Raw genomic sequence first — 19211 nt, 5'->3', positions numbered from 1 at the left:
TGACAAAACCGGCCATCCTGATTTAAGTTTGTTGATAATTTCGTCCATTTTCTGTTATGGCTTTTTGTAGACAGGGTCAAGTCTAAAAGCAATGAGAGTGTTTTGTAATGTTAACATGACCTCAAGCTTTAAAGAGGGCCTCACTGCATGTCACAACTAATTTGATGGGATCCTGCTGCTGCTGCTGGGGCAACACATGAGGCATTTGTGTCCAGATGTATGAGCAGATAGACTTCAGTATAGACAGAGCAGCTGAGAGAGGAGTAACACAACTTTCTACACTAAAGTCATTAGAATAACTACCTTTATCTGATTTTAACAACAGTCTTTCATCACTTTAGGTCAATAGACGCCGACATAATGCACTTAAGGGTATGCGCAGCCCTCATCTGTATCAGCTCAAGTACCAACCCAGCGAGAATACCTAAATCTGCTGTTTCATTCACTCCAGATGTTGGGAGATGCAGGGAATCAATGCAGACCAGATGGGCCCTCTGTGCTTCAATGGTACATCCAAAAACCAGCACCAAAACAATTGCAGCATCACATCTTAACATGTAACTGCTACTGAAAGAGCCACAAAGATGCATAAAAGTGAAAGATTCTGAAACTTAGAAGACTGGAGATGCTCTGTGGCATCTTTAAAAGTGTCCCAGTACCATCTTTGTACAGCGTCCAGCTTGCAAAGTCAGCATCTGACGTGTATCCGCAGGTGTTGGACTCAAAGTTGCAGGAGCCAGGCAACAGTTGGCTGTGTGCTTGGACGGTGGCTTTAAGGGAAAAAGAGAGATGGAGAAGCAGAGAGAGAGAGAGAGAGAGAGAATGGTAAGTATGAATCATTGCAACTGGCATGAACAGAAACATGCCATCATGCACCAGCGCTGGCACTGCTGCTGTTCTGTACTCACCAGCAAAAGTCAGGAGGTAGAGAAGCATTGCAGCTCTCAGTGGATATAAACCAACTTTCCGAGGAAATAAAAACACAAAGAAAGATCTTCTATGTGCATCCAAAGTCGAAAAAAAAAGTATTTCCCAAAGTTTTGTCTGCAAAGATTTCTCCCTTGAGTGTCTCTCCAGCTCACAGACTGGCAGCACACTGCACACACTCAGTCGCGAAGTTTGAGTCTGGATAGCAGAGCAGAGAGGAGGAGGAGAGGGAAAGAAGGAGGAGGAGAAAGGAGGTGAGTGATGGGATGGTGAGAACGCATAGGAAGGTGGGGAAAGAAAGAAAGGAGGGATTGCTGGAGAGAAAAGTGTGGGAGATGTGTGGAAGGGAAATAAAATGATGTAACAGAGTGAATGAGTAAAGAAAGCCAGGAATATAATGGCATATTAAGGCTCCATTATTTTTAAAACACTGTGTTTAATTCATTTAGTCATTATTTCAGAATGGAAATGTCAAAAAAAGCACAACTTAAAGCAATGCCAGGTCTAAATGTACCTACCAGTGTGCAGTCTTTATCCCTGGAAATCTAATTAGTTTTCTCTAACTAGAGACACAAGGATGTTGCTCAAGGGCACCGCTGTCATGGCATGTAGAAGGTCAATGTTGCCCCATTTTTGGGTCTGAGGCCTCCAGGGCGTCATAATTCTGGTTCAGCATTTTCATGCAAAGCTGGCTACACACTACAAAGCTTTGAGCATGACTTAAGTCAGATTTGTGAAGATTGAGGGTGCATGTCCCAAGTCAAAGGTCATCAGAGATGATGATTTCTCTGAATAATCTCCAAAGATTGTTGTGTCAAAAAGACAATTTTACTGCTTCCCACAAAGTCTGAGCTGACTTGACATGCCAGATGGACTTTAATATATCAGTTGCTACATTTGAGAGGAACATGCATTTGTGGGATGAGCAGCAGAGCTAAGTGTGGGTTGCACTCGTGAAAATTTTGCAAAATCTTCCTCTTCTTCTTGATAGATTATTCTGCCATTTACTCTTGTTTGGTGGATTGGATCACTGAAGTCTAATCTGGACATAACGTCCCTCCGCGTGTTCAGGCTCCAGTGCCCATGTTGCCGACACCAGTGCAAATGGGCCTGACGGGGAAGGGCAATCATGGCAGACCTCCTGAGACCATAGATTGGCTGTGTGCTGTCGGTTGTGGATTGTCTGTGCAGACAGCCGTCAGCCATAACCTTGACTGGAAATCTACAGAAGACAGCCTACTGCTCCTGAGTGCTGACAGGGTGGGGAAACAGTCTTCTTTGGGTGTCAAAAACAAGAGTCAATAGCAAAAGCAGAATAATCTGTTTGGTATTGGCTGAGAAGATTTGGCAGATTTTCATGGGATCAACCCACATACTCAGCTCTGCTGCTCATCCCACAAATGCATGTTCCTTACAAATTTGGCACCATTTAAAAGGGAATCTTGTCACAGATTCAGCTAAAAAGACATGTCTGAAGTTTGTGACAAAGCAAACAGCTTGTAAACATTTCAGTGAGTTACGAACAATAATCATATACAGCTTTTGCCATCACACATTCATTTTGAGCCGCTGCACCCAAATAGTACCCACATGTCATAAAGACTTAGTGCGTATTTATGCTTTCTAGTCAAAGCCCTACGCTGAGCATGGAGCATGCTCAGGAGGCCTCGTCCAGTCTGGTCTGATCAAGGTATAAACATGCAGGAGAAAGCCAATCTTCAAACACAGTATCAAGGTGTGTCAGACTTTGAGAGATTTGAGTGATAACACAGGAGACCCCAAAATGACTGGAATTACTGACCTCATATCCACCATCACCATCATTATTTTGTAACCATCCTCCAAGTAGCTTGGAAGACACTTGAACACTTGAAACTTAGTTATAAATGCTTAGAACCTTTTTACTGCTTCGTTTAATCCTTTTTGTGTTTTATTAAATGCATTATATGTCAAAAAGCATGCAGACAGAATAGTTTTCCTCAAGGAAAACGAGGCTACCATGGAAATTTTTAATGCATGCAATGGCATTAAGAACAAAAAATGGCTTTTGACTCAGTGGCAACAGTTAAAAAAAGAGGTTTCCTGTTTTCAAAGCCCAAAGCCCCGAACACAAAGCCAGCAGATGTGCACAGAGCTCAGCCTCATCCAACACCTGCACTACAGTCTGGCCCTGAAGTATTACATAGAGTCCTATGCTGCTCTTTTTTAGCATTCACATATGTACATATGTGTTGCATGCACTTTTAAGCATGCCTTTAAGATATGAAGTCTGAAAGTGCTATCACAGGGCTGAAAAGAGGCCTGAATACACACATAATCTAAACCATGCTAGCAAACCTGCAGAGTAAAAACATTTGTAACATTTGCAGCATTTGCAGTGGTTTTAGCCTTAAACAGTTTGCAGACAATGTTTTTTGGGGGGCAATCCAGCCAAAATCACACATGTGCAGCTGTAAAGCTTGCTGATTTTCTCTTGCAGTTTCATGTGAATTAAATTTTCCAGTGAATTTTGTTTTGGCCACTTGACACCTTCACTTTCACAGCAGAAAGAAACAGATTCAAGAAGATGGGGAGAAAAGAATGTGGCACGCTGGATTTTGGAGACTTTCTAGTTAATTTTTATTAGACGGAGCGCTCTCATTCACATTTGTGATCCATGTGTCAGACCTGCAGTCTCTGCCCTCTGCCTTTTTCTCCCTCTGTGCAGTTGTTCATGGTCAGTCCTCTTCCTTCAGTTATCAGAATCTTAATAAGGTGCCACAAGCTCTGTCAGACCAGATGTGGGGGTGAATTCATTCCTGATTGTATCCAAAAAGTCTGACCGTAGTAATATTTGCTTCTTCTCAGGAAAACCTAGATAACTGCACTGAACATTCACACATATTTAAGCCATTCATTCTCATTTACCCTGCTGCAACCCAAATCCAAATCTGTCTCTACACCAAACTCAGTTGCCCTGTGATACATGGCAGATTGACTGAAATATGCTCCTAAATGTGTTTATTAGGCTTAACTACATTCTTGAAAACCATTTCAATAAATAAAACGTGTTCCCTCTGGTATGTGAGTCATTACCAGACAGCTGAGCAGGTTTCATCTTTGACCCTCCACCCTGCCTCTGGGAACATCTCAGACCACCGCCTCAGTCAAGAAAATCTGAACAAACAACTTATAACATATGATGTAATCATTAATCCGGATCTGAACTGATCTTAGAAAACTTTTTAACACTTGAGTTTTACATTTCCAGTTTTGTAACAGAGGTTTTTTTCTGAGTAGAAGGCTGGTTTGGGAAAAGAAAGTTGTCTTAACATCCTGTGTTTTTGCACCACCTGCTGGGGCATTAGTAGCAGTTCAGTCAGGACCACTTTGTAAAGAAACACATGGTTTTTGGTTATACATTTTTCTCCTTATTAGCAGTTATTAATTTGCTTTATTGATGTTACTTATATTTGGTGGCAGGGCTGTTCTAGGATCCCCCTGCCCTTCCACAAGCCTGTGGACTGCATCAAGCAGGACAAGCACATGTTGCTGCTCTTCCTGTGCCTACAAGAAAAGCCTAAGGCAGGGAGAGAAGCGGCAATAAACCCAGAGCAGAGCAGGCATCAGTGACAACAGGATGACACTGATTAAGCATAGAGGAGGAGCTGGGGTGGAGGAGGGTTGCAAAAAGCAGCTTGCAGAGGGAGCAGCAAAGCATGGCCAAGTATGGCCAAGTATAAAAACGGTGAAAGTCTTTTACAAAACGATGACTTTATCTGATGTATTATAAAACTGACTGTGACTGGGACCAGTGGACTGGGGATCTTCCTATGTCACTTAGCTCCCAGGTTGATGTACCCGAATGTCCCAAACTTTTTGGTTGTTCAGGACAGTTATGACCATACAGTTTAACTTGTCAAACTCCTTCGTTGTGTCTCTGATTCTGCTGTCTCTTCTGTGTCCTCACTGTAAGCATGTAATATAAACATTTCTTCTGCCTTTTAGGTTATTTCCTAAGGCTTTTCTCCTTTATTAGAGAGTCAGGACAGCAAATGAATTTAGAAATCTAGGAGTGAAAGAGTGTGGAATGACATGCTGGGAAGGAGCCACAGGTGGGATTCAAACCCAGGGGGGGCCACTTCAAGGACAACAGCCTCTGTACATGGAGGATGCATATTAACAACCAGGCCACCAGTGCTCCACATGATGTAAAATCTGACTGGTATAAAACAGTTACATAACACTCAGAGTTTATTGATCCACATTAGCACGGCATGGTAATTCTTCCTCAGGCTTTTATCTAGGGATGCACTGCAATGACGCATTGTGTTGAAGCCAATGCATCTGTGCCTAATTGTTTATTTCTGCAAATATTTTTGTTTAAATATTTATTGATTCAATTACTATGGGCACTAGGTGGGGCCCGCTTGGTTTTCATGCAGATTTTGGGCTTTCATGTGTTTTGCATGGAAAGGCTTCTTTCCAGCCACTCGGTCATAAAGCCCAGATCAGTGGAGGGCAGCAATGATCTGGGCTTTATGGAACTTTGTCCCATCTCCACCTCACGGCACGATTGTTGCTCTGATATGCATTGTCAGCTTGAGGCCTTCTATAGAGAGGTGTGTGCCTTTCTAAATTGTGCCGAGTCAGTTTGATTCACCACAGCTGCACGCCAAAAATTTCTAAAACTATGTTTTCACTTTGTCATTATGAGTGTAGATTGTGTAGCATCTCCTCTTCTTTAAACAACTGTCTGAAACATCTGGGAAGTGAGCAGACCAGTTGCTGGAGTTTTGGGAGAGGGATGTTGTCCCATTCTTACCTGAAGTAGGATTCGAGCTGCTTGACAGTCCTTGACAAGATGGTCCCTCTCTGCCTTTTTCCGCAGGACACAGCATCTGTGGTTTCCTAAAAGAATTTTAAATTTTGATTAATTTGCCCACAGAACAGTTTTACATTTTTCTTCAGTCCATTTTAAATGAGCTTTGGCCCAGAGAAGACAGCAGCATCTGGATTGTGTTCACATGCAGTTGCTTCTTTGGATGATACAGCTTTAACTTGCATTTGTGGATGGCACAGTGAACTGCCTTGACAGAAAAAAAGATTTCTGGAAGTGTTCCTGAGCCCACGCTCTGAGTTCCAGTACAGACTCATGCCTTTTTAATGCAATGTTGCATAGAGACCCAAAGATCACAAACCCTCCTATATTGACCCTCTACCTTGCCCCTTGCACACAGAGATTTCTCCAGATTGTTGATGATATTATGTATTGTAAATGGTGGGATATTCAGTGCCTTTGCAGGTTTAAGAGGGAATAAAGGGGAGAGCTCTCTGGGGCTCAGCCAAATGAGGGGCTCATGAGGAGGTCAGCAAAATCATGGTCCATGAAGTTCATCTAATATAACAATATTTTATATTTAACTGAAACAGTTAAAAGGAAAAAAAAAGAATTTTATGTATTTATGAGGTAGTACATAATAGGCTTTTACAAATGTAAAAGCTCTCTTTTTAAAACACATCGCCATTTTTGGTAATGTTAACAACAAAGCTAACACTTGGAAAGCATGGTCAGACTTTATAGCTAAACCATGACGTACACAAATGTAGGATGCTAGAAAATAAAGCAGAAGGAACTGAGAAAATTTAAAGGTCAAAAATAATCAAATAATTGCAAAAATGTGTTAAAAGTGGCATAAATGGCTTAGTTGTGACATGAATTTGCAGGAAAAAGTGGTGAAAAGGGGCTATAGAGTGGCAAAAATGGTTTGAAAAGACAAAAGGGTCACAAAGTATAAAAGTGACAAAGATGTTGCAAAAAAGGCTGGACAAAATAGTGAAAAGGGGTTTGAAAGTGGCAAAAATGGGTTACTACAATGCAAAAAAGGTCAAACAGAGCTGGGAAAATTATGAAAATTGGTTAAAGTGGCAATAGGGGCAAAGAGAATCAAAAATGGGCTAAGAGTAAGAAATATGTTGCAAAAATGGCCAGATGAAGTAGTAAATATTAGTTTAAGAGTGGAAAAATCTGCAAAAAGTAAAAGAAATGGGTTTCAAGTGGGGAAAAAATGGCATAAATGAGGGAACAGTGGGGAAAATGGGTTAAAAAGTGGCTAAAATGAATAATTTCAGCATCAGACCCGAGAACAACTTGGCACACTTTTCAACTGCTAAATAAAGTACCTGCCAGGATGTTAGCACAATACTATTGATCCACCATGAATGCACTGATACCAAGAATGAATCAAAAGTAGGGAGGGCCCATTCTCTGGGGTTTTCAGGGGCCCAGTCAATTCTGGGGGTAGGCCTGCCAATCTACCTGTTTTTCACTGGAACTACTTTCTTTTCCAGTCTTTTGTTGTCTTATTTCCACTTTTTTAAGATGTGTTGCTGCCATCAAATTTAAGATAAGTTAATATTTCTTATGAAACAGTAAAAAGTCACAGTTTCAACATCTGACATGTTGTTTATTTTCTGGTGTGAATAAAATATAGGTTTGTTGAGATTTGCAAATTATTGCATTCTGCATTTCTTTACATTTTACAAAGCGCCCCAACTTTTTTGGAACTGGGTTTGTAGATCAAAACAGTCCTGAACTGCACCGTTTCTATGAGATGCTATTGGCACGTTCAGTTCAATTCGGATTAAAGAGCATTGTGGCAGCGAGGCAGCAGCCATTAACTGGAGCTGCACTGACCAGTGGATGGTGGCTTTGTTACAGTTAGACGGAGTGTTTGACCAGGGTTGAAGACCTGAAATACTGAAAAATATTGAGAAGAACTAGTTAGAAGTTCTGGTGCTGACTCCAAGGGACTGTTGTTTAATCATTTGTTTATTTTCAATAATTGGATTAAATATTAATAATTCCTGGAGAAAAGACAACAACACATCAGATAAGGTGCTCATAAGGATGGCTGTTTGTAACTAAGCATGAAAATTATACAAGGATAATCCTGAAAAGTCAAATCTCTGAACCTTGCCTGGAGTAAAAAGGCAAATAATAACAGAACATTTTAACTGGAGAGCGGCCCCTGCACACCAGTCCAAAACATAAACAGGTGCATGCAGCCTGACAGTCTCATGAACATGATATTACAGAGTGTATTTTAAATCGAGGCCATGGTTTTTCTGCGTGATAGAAAATGACTCTGTAAGGGCCGTTATGAAACATTTATGTGCATTAATTCCAGTAATGGGTGCAGTCCATGCTCACTGCATGCTACACAGCTAACTACAGTAGATGTATAGCTTCATCCATGTATGCAAAGAGAGAAACAAATTATTGATGTTTCTAGGAATAGACCAGCAGTGAATTTGACTCACAGCATGAAATATAGGCTGTTTGACATGAGATAAGGCCGGCAGCAGAGTGATAACACTACCTCAGATACACTCTGATGACCTGATTCTGCAAACTGCACTCTCTTTATTTTGGAGCTTTTGATTGGCTCTGGACTTCAAACTGTGTCACCCACGCCTCCACTTTCACCCAAAAGTTCACAGCCAGTATTTTACAGAACTGTGCAGGCCTGATTGTGTGGGATAAAAAAAAATCTGGCTGCAATAAAAGATTGGATGCCATGGATACCACTCCACACCATCACCATCCTCCGTCACATATTGTTGTCACGGTAACGGCTGATCCGGCGGAAGGGCGCACGTGACTTAGGTGAGAATGTGTTCGCAGGGCTCGACAATGTGCAGACACAGGCCCCGTTGATCTACTCCACCAGGCCTTTTATGACACAGAAATGTGGCCGGATTATCGTGCCAGGAGCCCCGCAAACACCGCCCCCCCTTCTTCACACTGTAGTCTGTACATGGTGTATCAGCTATGAATAGTTACTGTAAACTACAAGTCAGCCAAAAAACACAATTATCAGACCTGGAGTGGCTCTTTTTGTCATTTGTACCATAAAAGTAGAGGAAGAAAATGAAAAAACTAACATACTAAAACCATTTTTCATAGGTTTTAGTATGTTACTTTTAATCTGGTTTCTCAGTAGCTCCTCTATTTGGCTTGAGGAAAAAAACGTCCCACCTACTGCAAAATACAGTTTTGTTATCCAAGATGTGACTGCTTAGTTCAGCCAAACAAAAACAGTTTCTTTTGTCTTGTTCATTTATCTCTGTTCATCTAAGAGTTTACCATCATTATGGTCTGCTGTATTAAATTCAGAGGAAAGACGGAGTAGAAATATGCAACCTTAACCCTCCACAGGGCACTTATCAGAATACTTGATCATTCAAAAATCAAACTATTCAGCATTGTTGGAGGACATCACATCAGCTTTTTTGCTTTTTTTTTTTTTTTTTATTAATAAGTTGCAATCCATGGTCAACAGTGTGGCCATATATGGTTCCCTGTCCAACAATTGTTAAAAAAAAATCCAAAAGTGTATGTATTTTAATAGAAAAATGAATAAATATATGAATATTTTCAATTTGGGGTGCAGGGGGCCTAGTGGTTTAAGGTTTAAGGTTCAAATACGGCCTGTAGCACTTTTCTGCATGTCTCCTCCCGACTCTCTCATCCCTGTTTCTGATTCTGTCCACTGTCAATGGAGGCATAAAAAGCCTGAAAATAAATCTTTTTAAAAAGAAAACAGAGTGTTTATCTGAGATGCTGTTTCTCAAAATGGAAATACACGCTAACTTTTTTGAATAAAATCTGATTAAACTTCCATTGAGGGTGAGGATACCAAAGTTAAAAAACCTGACCTGCAAAACACAATGACAAAAAGCTGAGTGAACAGTCTGCTCACAGAAAGAAAGCTCCTCCTCCATGAAAACGTTCTAACGTAGCAAGTGTAGCTTTCATAGCTCCATTAGCTCTTAAGCTAAGTCGCTAACATAGCTATGTAGCTAACATTGCTAATGCTAAGCTCACAAAATAGCTATGTAAGCTGCATATCTATGTAGCTAAGTTAGCTTTAGCTAAATTTGCTCAACTATACATAACAGGGTTATGTGTCTAACAAAGCTATGTAGCTAATGTAGATTAAGCTCAGCTAACAAAGCAGCTATGTAAAAATGTTATCTACAAAGCATTGTTAGCTTTAAGCATGTTTGATAAAGCTCTGGTGTTAAAGCTATGTCCGCTGTTTTGGTTTATGTAGTGCACTAATGCCGTAGCTAAGGTAGCAATGTTAGCTTTAGCTAAAGCTAACGAAGCTGAGTTAAGTCACAATTCGTGCCGCTACTTCTAAAACAGGTCCATACATTATTTAATCCCAGAATAGACTTCTGCTCTGACTCTTTAGTCTATTTTATTTATGAAGCATGTTTATGTCTGTAATGTTTGCAGTATGGTTATTTTATGAGTATAACTGCCAGACTTTGTTTATGAATAAAGATTAATAATTTAAAACAAATCCAAAACTGAAAATACATTGTACTCGCAACTTAAGGCCCCTTCTTTCCTGAGATATACAGTGTCTCAGATGAACGGTCAGTGAGACCAGAGAAGCATGGTCTATGCCTGGATTAATTTTACCGTCAATATCAAAGGGCTAAATTATTACATATTGTCTGGTATTCTTAAAATACACTACCAGAAACTAAACGAAAGGAAGAATATTTGCTTTTATGATCATTTATCATATGGAAATTGTTTATTTAATGAGATAAACACAGAATTAAAGTTTCAGGCTGCTCTCAATTCAGTGGACAAAAATATGAAATTTTACAGAAACAACTGCAGGCAATTCTATTTACTATTTTATGTCAAAGAACTAATTATACCAGTACTCATGATAGAAATGTTTCTATTTCAAAGTTTTCATGGCAGATTTTGTCATGTTTTCTTCATATTTATAATTTATTGGTTATTTGAAATTGACTTGGGGACCACATTGAATGAGGTGGAGAGCCAACAGTTGTCCACCCTTGGTTTAAGTAATGGTGGCTCATTTTCAATATAAATTCATTTTTCATTGTTTAGCAATATGAGCACAAAAATCACCCTAATGTTCAGATCTTATTTTGGAAAAGAGTCATGCTCTTCAAAGTCCTTTCTCCCTCACTGGTCATTTAAAATTAAAACAAGGCAGGACTTCTGATAGCAGCGTTGTCAGCGGCAATAGGGGAGAAACCAATCTGACTAGTCTTTTCATGGATAAAGTTTCCAGATATACAGCTGCTGCTAATACCAGGAAACGATTCCTTTACATTGTTTCTATGATGATATTTCTTGAAATAGGAAAATATTAAGCACACGGAGATATTTAAAAAAGACAATGTTACGTTATATTTTAATTTTCATCCCATTTGAGTATCAAAAATAACCAAGACGGTCTGGCTGCAGACCCTAGATCTCAGACCAATACTGTTAGATGCCGTCACTGCCAAAATGCAAGTGAAGAACTTTGCTGTAATTATCTTAATTTATAACATATTTCCAGTTTTAAATTTAAAAAAATTCAACAGTGACATTTCATGAATAAAACAGAGAAAAAGGTCAGAGTTATAACCTGGGATCAAGTTATGTACAGACCTGCTAGAAGTACAGATGTGAATAGGTGTTCGCTTTAGCTTCGTAAAGCTAACCTTGCTAAGCTACATATGTAGTTAACAATACTACGTAAACTAATGTAGCTACGATTGCTTTAGCAACACATGCTTTAGCAACGTGGGCTTTAGCAAATGTAACTAAAGCTTAGATTGCTACCTAAGCTATGTAAATAACATAACTACGCATCTTACATAGCTAAGATTAGCTTCATTTGTATTAGCTATAGTTATAGATAGACAGATATTAGCTACATATTAGCACATCATGAGCTTTGTGAACCTTAGCTTTAGCTACGTTAGCTATGAAGTTATATAATCCATTTAGCTTACACAGCTAACAGAGCAATGTAAGACACATTTGCTACGTTAGAATGTTTTCCTGGAGGACAGGCATTTTACTCAGCTTTATTCATATTTTTTAAATTTGGAAATGTAGGTCAGGTTTTTAACCTTTGATATCCTAACCCTTACCCTGGAAAGTTTAATCAGATTTTAATTAGAAAATTGTAGCATGTATTTCCATTCTGACAGAGGCGGCGTTTCACAGTAACGGTCTCTGAGAAGCTAATCTACTGCCAAACCCCTCTCAAAACACTAATTTGGGCAAAAGTTAGATGTATTACTTTTACTTATAATTTTACTTAAGTAAAATTTAGTTAAAGCAACTGTATTTTACTTTAGTACAGTATTCTTGTTTTCTCTCCTCCCTTGCTAAGTGGTGATGTTGCAATGTCCATGAAAATACACAGTATAGACAGGCAAAGAGCAAGAGAGACCCTTGTGTCAGTCAACCCCCTAATTTTATAAATTTATGCACAACACTGCCCTAATATAATTAAAACAAATAGGTTAATAGAAATCCAACTCTGGTTCAAAGTGCATGAATAAAGCAAGGCTATTCAGTCTAAAACTGTTTTTGTGAAAGGCTGTGAACATTTTAAATTTGGCTGCAAATATGGGCATTTTTATATGAATGCTAAGGGGACTTACTTGTCTTTTGCATCCCCCACCTGTTGGACTCTTAGGGAACTGCACTTTTCAGCACTTCTGCATTACTTCCTGTGCGAAACAGCAAATACTTGTTACATTAAAACATGCTTTGAAAATTTGAAAACACTGCCTGGGCTACAACCATTGCCATCACGATGCCAGTCCTCCTACCATCATGCTCTATGGTACATCATTAGCTTGTATACAGCAGACAGATTGAGCAGCAGATAACAGCGACCCCCCCGACAGACCGTGGGAACAGAGGAGCTCGGTGTTGCAGCAGCAGGCGGGCAGAGCCCATCAGGCAGCTCTCTGCAGGCTGCAGCTGATGGAGTGGGAGGGCTGAGGGTTCACCCATGGCCGTAAAGCAGCGTTTGTGTCTGCTCTGCACCACCGGCGGCATCAGCTCTGTTTGTAAAGGCGCTTTGTGCATCGCTAATCCGCTCTGATGTCACGGTGCAGGAGGAGGGGCTGAGCTTTAATCCCACCAAGTTGTCTGGAGGGGCAAAACAGAATCAAAACGAGCCAGGGGAAGCGAGCAGGCACGGCAACGAGGACGATGAGTACTGCAGCAGCCGGACCTGGGCCTCTCCTCCTCTGACATGAAGGTAAATGAGTGGATGTCCTGTACGGCAGCCCGGGAGGGGACGCCGGCTTCACTGTGGGGAATTTGTTCGGGTTGTTTTCGCTGATGGCGGATCGGACACCTGCGGAGATTTAATCCAGACCGTGAGGAGGGTAAAAGGAGTCATTTAGACAGGTGACAGTTTACTGCACTTGTCTTTAATATCTGTCAGGTTTATGATGCAGAGGTACACGGCGAAAAAAACCCAGGTTTTACTGCATACCTTCTAGAAAAACGCCATTATCCTTGATAGATCAAGCGTATTTCAAATAGGGCTGGGCGGTATGTTTTTAATTGATGCACTTTCACATGATGTAGGCTACAGTACAAGACAATAATGTTTATATTTGGAAAGGGCAAAAATTTTGAATAGCCTATTTTTCCAGTTGTTATTTTTTTATTTCATGAAACTATTACCTTAATTTAGAACTGTGTTCATTATTTTCTAGCAGCGCCTGGTTGTAATGCGGTACTACCTCCAGACGGTGGCTGTAAAGTGCATCTGAAAGCTGTTTGCTAATAGCAATTTAATAACAGAAGAAGAAAGCCAGCCGACATTGCTCAGAAACTAACTTAGCTTCTTTTTACTTGAGGAGTTATCTATTTTCACAGAATATATTTATGTAATAACCAGTTGAATTAAATATTCATTTCAGTATTACTGAGAAAAATAATGAATTTCAAAATTTCCAATTAGCATGCTACAATGCTAAAACTCATAGCCCTTTAAAGGTAATTCCCGTTGTATGTTAGCATCAAGCTAAGAAACCCAGAAGTTCATTCTGGTCCATCTGTCTTTGAATTTTCTTTAAAAAGAGCCATTTTATATCGGTGTAGTTTGGGTTGGTTTAAAAAAAAAACAATTTAGATAATATTAATATGATAATATAATAATAATTATATTTTGTTTTATTTGAATTATATTACGATTAATTGCCCAACATTGATTGAGTCAGTTTGTTTGTTTTGTCAGCAAAAAATGAGTTTCACTGGCACGCAAAATTTCTTACATAATGTTACACCTGTTCCCTTTTTCTTTCCTATGTTCTATTGACATAATTTTTAGATATTTCTCTTAATTACTTACGATACCAAGACAGCTTTTATTCATTCATTGACTTTTAACACTTTTCCTTTTAAAAGTATCAATTCAGGCACCGTTTTGGCACCGGCACTGCTTAAAAGTTATCTATTAAGAACCGGTATTGGAAAAAACTTGAACAATACCGGCCCTACTAGTATTGGGTAATCTATTGTTTTTAATAATTAATGATTTCAGGCAAACTCCTGCACTCTGTCCAAATTAAGTAAATACACTGGCAGCAGGTAAAAAGGGGGTTGAACTGGCAAGGAGCAAAATTGTCCTCATCATTTCAAACCACTTCTCTATTATTGTCTGTTTAATAGACAAACAGAAAGTCAGTTTAACCAACAATAAAGCAAATATAAGGGAATTTGTTAAAAAAAATGGTAGTGATTAAACATTACTGCACAATTTTCCCCACTGTGCTTTAAAGCAAGTTTAAAAATATACCATGGGACCAGTGGTTCTAGAAAATGTGAATGTTAAAATTTAGATGATGCTTTCTCTGTTTTGCATCAAATATGACAGAAGATCATTATGTTGTGTACTTTCTGACACCACCTGTCAGTAAAATATGGACATTTCAGTCAGGCACACTCATCATACATTTAACCATTTTGACGGCAAAAGCTCTGCTCAAAAGATGCTCCCTGGATCAGCCAGCAGCATGCTTTGACTCTCATGCTTTGATGCTTAGAAACTCCCATATGGATAGATACATTTATGACAATGTGTATTAAATTTAATAAATTATTCTAAAAGTATTTAATCCGTAGTAGCGTGACTCTGAGTATGAGGGTGCCACAAGCTTTATATTATATAAGAGAAGGCTGGGGTGGAGGAGGTTAAGCTTTAATGCAAGCAGGGATTAGTGAGAAGTACATCATATTTAAATACACTGCTGTGCTGAGAGAAAGAGTTGTGATTGGCTGTGGGAGCTGGGAGGCATTATCTCGATTTTCACTTTTTGTTTTTCAATGATGTTTGAATCAAAAAGAACAAATGAAAGCTAATAATTCTGTTATACTGACAACCATTTGTTCTTTCTTTACGGAAAAAATACCTAGATATATTTTTGTGTATCACCATACAGCTAATATGATATTAAGATATGAGTTTTGGTCCATATTGCCTAGCCTCAGTAGGCCCCACTCCTAAAAGAAAAGCTTTTGTCTAGTAAACATGTAGTCTAAAGCATTTAAGGCCATGAGAGGAGGTTTAAGGAGGAAGAAAGCCTTTAAAAAAACAGCACTCCCAGTTTGGCACTTACTCATGGATTAAATGTCTCCCTCTGGAGCTCTAGCGTAGTCTTCATGTAAACACAATGTAAGTAATGCCACTATTGATGAATCCCAACATGCACCATATGTTTGCACACATGTGTGACTGTGTGTTTGTGTGGTGGATTGTGTTCAAGTGGGAAAGTGAGCAGGAGAGGGTGAGACATGTAAGAGGATGATTCATACTATCAAGAATAGAAAGATGAGGAGATTCCTGTAAAGTGGGGACAGATCCAACCAATGATTATTTTATTATAGCTACAGAAAGGCAGTTTTTCTCTGGATAAACGGTTTCCCCAATCAAACGTAGGCCAGGAAAACAGGATAATGCTGCCCTTGTTTAAAGCTTGAGATTACTATTTTGTAGGTAGATGTATAAATTAATTTACTGTTATTGTATCTTAAAGGTTGTAAATACTTTCTGTTGAGCAGCTAACACTAGGAAATCATGCTAGAATGAATTCTGTTGATTGATCTTTTTATAAAGTGATTTTTTGAAACTACCAAATTGCAGACAGTCTCCTTCACATTGTCAAAACTGTACAGATTCGTTGGCAGCATTTCCGTGTGTACAATGTCCTCTCCTCTTGTGTGTTTCAATGAGACACAAACATAGCGTATGCATCTCAACAAGACACCAAAATGACAGCTTTAATTGTATGACTGAAAATCTGTGTTTTAGATTACTAAAATGACACATTGAATTATTTTGATGTGGAACTGAATAATACAGAAGTGTCAACAATTTGGAAAACCTTAGAGCAGTGACATTTATTATTATACTGCATTTTCACGTTAGCCTCATTCATGGGGATTTTTGTTCAGAGCAAAATCTAAAGCTTTAAATGTGAAGATTCAAAGTGTAATTGTTAAGTGATCTAGTGAAATAATGTTAGATGCATTTGGTCAGAGAGCGTTTTATTTAATGTTTCCTTCACATGGTTACTGCAGCACTCTGTGCTGTGAGTCTCAGTATATCAGCCTCATCATTTGAATTTTCACTGTCAGTTATGCCAGAATGTAAAACAAGCACACCCTGGATCAATTTTAAAATCCAAATGATTCATCAGTTGGTGCTCCAAGATATTTGACTAATATCTATTTGAAAACTGACTGCAGGATTTGTGTGCAGTTTTTGTGTATTTTACACATTTCTTTATAGACGAGCAATAAGTGAAACAAAACTGCTTTTCATTTTTCACTGTTTCCTCAGGTTGTTTGATTCCTTCTATTGAGGGCAAGTGAAATTAACTAAAGACGGATGTTTTTTTAACCACAAAAAGTATCTACACTATGTGTGTATGCATGATGTGATTTGAAATATCATACTAAATAATGCGATATGATACACTGCAACACAATGTTTTTATATTTATTTTATTTTGCCCTTATTTAGCCAGGTTAGTCCCATTGAGATCAAAAATCACTTTTCCAAGGGAGACCTGACCAAGAATGGCAGCATTGGCAGAGTTTCATCAAACAATACACTCAGAATCATACAATTCTTATGAAGTGATTGAAAACAAGTATAAGTCATCAATTTAAACAGTGACAATGGAAAAGTTTGGATTCCAAAGATATGATGACAACTGACATCATGATTCAATGCTATGTGATAAGATGCAGTCCAATGTCTGATATGATGCAACACGATACGGTACGATGCAGTATGATACTGTACAATATGATGTCATACAATGCGGTGCAATACGCTATGATCTGATGCAACATGATACCCACTGACACTATGACCCTGTGAGGAATTTAACTGTTTTCTAGGGATTTTGTCCTCTTTAGACTAGTTCGTTAAACAAAATTTATATGAGCGTTTAGCTGAATAGGGAAATAGACACTTAGGAACTTCCTTAGATACGATATCATGTGATACCATGATTTCTCAGAAGAACCAGTGTTAATTTTAGGCCTACTTGCAGGGATAAAATGTCCTTTAGTTCTTGTCACGTTTTAGTCATTCCTTCCCTTTCAGGTTTCTGCCTAGTTTTGGTCAGTGATTACAGTTTTTGATTACAGCAATGATCAATTTTTTGCGAGCATCTCATAAAAATGGTGTTTATTTCACATATTTATTAATAGTTTTAGTCAATATTAACACTGCTCACAACAGATAGGATACAATATGATAAATGCAACAAAATAGTATGGTATCATTTTAAATTGTAAAAATATAGAAATGCTAAAAAGTTAGAGCACCTCAGTGTGATGGAGGAAGCTCAAGGCTTGTCAAAAGACATAATCAGTGAAAGTCCTTGTGCGTGGTTGTCAGTGTGTTTGTCTGTCAGTATAAGATCAGAGAGTTAATGGGCTAGTAAATCCCCCGCCCTGCAGCTTTCACTGCAGCCTGACAGATGGGCGTGCAGTGCTCGGCTCACAGCTCTGCAGTCCTGTACGTTTCTCTGCTGCGCTGCCAGGGACATCTGTGACCCGGGTCACCCTTCCTCTCTGACCCCCTCTACCCCGCCCTTCCCTCCGAGTCACCCAACCTGATGCCAGCAGGTCCTAAACTCTTGGCACAGAGACACATTAGCCACCCAGGGAGTCTGCCCTCACTCCTGTTGAATCCCTTTGTGTTCGCTCACTGACAGTTGTGGTCCGTGCTCAGATTACAGGGATCATCATTAACCCTTGGCCCCTTGGTGTCTTCTCTCTTTACTCTGGTTTTTAAAAGACCACAATTTATTTATATGGACATATAAGGTGACAGTAAATCTTTTATTGCTGCTTCATCCACAATGATGTTTGAAACAAGCTGCTGTAAATAATGGTTCAAAAGGGCTGAATGCTGAATAATCAAGAAATGATCAACATGAATGCTACAGATTAAATATATCTTACAAAAACCTACAAGCAAAAACTTAGATTTATTATCATAGTTTACAGTGTCTCTGCTGATGCCAGGTGATTAGTCGAGTTTCCATTTCAATTAGGATTTCAGCCTCCAACGATCATGAAAACAAGATAATTGAGATTAAACGATTACGGTGCCACATGCTGTTGTCCTTGTTTGTTCATAGGTTTTGCCATGTGTGGTGAAAGGAGCACATCCTCCCTTTCTTCACATCACAGTACTTGCTCTACTGCTCTCACCAAAAAGCTCTCATTTTAATTTAAGTGAGGAGCAGAAGGAGCCACTGCACATTAACCAGTTTGTCTGAAAAATAAGAGAGCTGAAGAAGGCGATGGGAACACGTCCACTTGTAACATTAAAGGCTGAAATGACCGTAGACATATAGAACCTGTAATAATGCCAAATAAAATGTAGAATTTCTAACAGTTGACACTAAACAAAAAAGACAGATGTAGACTGACCAGACTGCTTTTAGCAAAAGTCTCTTTTTTCAGGTAGAAACCTTGAGAAACCTTGATGAACAGCCATCTGTGCTGGGGTTGAAAAGGTAGAGAGGGAAATACCGAAAGAAAGAAGATAGAGATGCTGAAAAAGATGGAATACAGAGTTGCAGAATGAAAGAAGAGGGAGCTGTAGAGAGGAACAAAGGGAAGACCCAAAACAATGAGAGGAAAGAGATGGGAATAGAGAGAAGAGAAGGCTGCAGAAAGGAATGGAAAAGGAGAGGCAGGGGAAGATGGAGAAAAGACAAGAGTAAGATGCAGAAAAAAGAGAGGAAAAAAGAGAGGAAGGAGAAGCAGAAAGAAAGAGGGGCAATACAGAAAGAGAGAAGAGGGAGATGCAGATCAAGACAAAGGAGATGCAGAAAGAGAGAGAAGGGAGAAGCAGATGAAGAAGAGGGATATGAAGAAAGAGACTAGGGGGAGATGCAGATAAAAGGAGAGGAGG

The 19211-nt window shown here is 39.2% G+C and overlaps 2 protein-coding genes across 4 annotated transcripts in view; one reads left to right on the top strand and one right to left on the bottom strand.

The window, feature by feature from the left end:
- The window catches only part of LOC121524893 (MAM domain-containing protein 2-like), a 36819-nt gene extending 24149 nt beyond the window's left edge, over nt 1–12670 (bottom strand). Inside the window, exons 1-3 of one of the 2 annotated variants that reach the window (XM_041810456.1) lie at nt 12580–12670; nt 12409–12477; nt 5732–5817 (exon numbers count right to left, since the gene is read on the bottom strand). In XM_041810456.1, the coding sequence (XP_041666390.1) occupies nt 5732–5807 (76 nt within the window). In that variant the 5' untranslated portion in view covers nt 5808–5817; nt 12409–12477; nt 12580–12670. Of the gene's footprint in view, nt 1–659; nt 771–908; nt 1113–5731; nt 5818–12408; nt 12478–12579 lie in introns of those variants that run through there. The other variant, XM_041810455.1, reaches the window with a different exon arrangement.
- Nucleotides 12671–12884: 214 nt separating this feature from the next.
- Nucleotides 12885–19211, top strand: part of LOC121524891 (amyloid-beta A4 precursor protein-binding family A member 1-like) — a 30743-nt gene continuing 24416 nt past the window's right edge. The window contains exon 1 of one of the 2 annotated variants that reach the window (XM_041810451.1): nt 12885–13016. The gene's annotated coding sequence lies outside the window, so the exon portion shown is untranslated. Of the gene's footprint in view, nt 13017–13080; nt 13169–19211 lie in introns of those variants that run through there. The other variant, XM_041810452.1, reaches the window with a different exon arrangement.

Source organism: Cheilinus undulatus, linkage group 17 (genome assembly GCF_018320785.1).
Source record: "Cheilinus undulatus linkage group 17, ASM1832078v1, whole genome shotgun sequence".
NCBI lineage: Eukaryota > Metazoa > Chordata > Actinopteri > Labriformes > Labridae > Cheilinus > Cheilinus undulatus.
The sequence above is the reverse complement of the archived record's forward strand: the minus strand, read 5'-3'. Positions and strand labels throughout refer to the sequence as shown.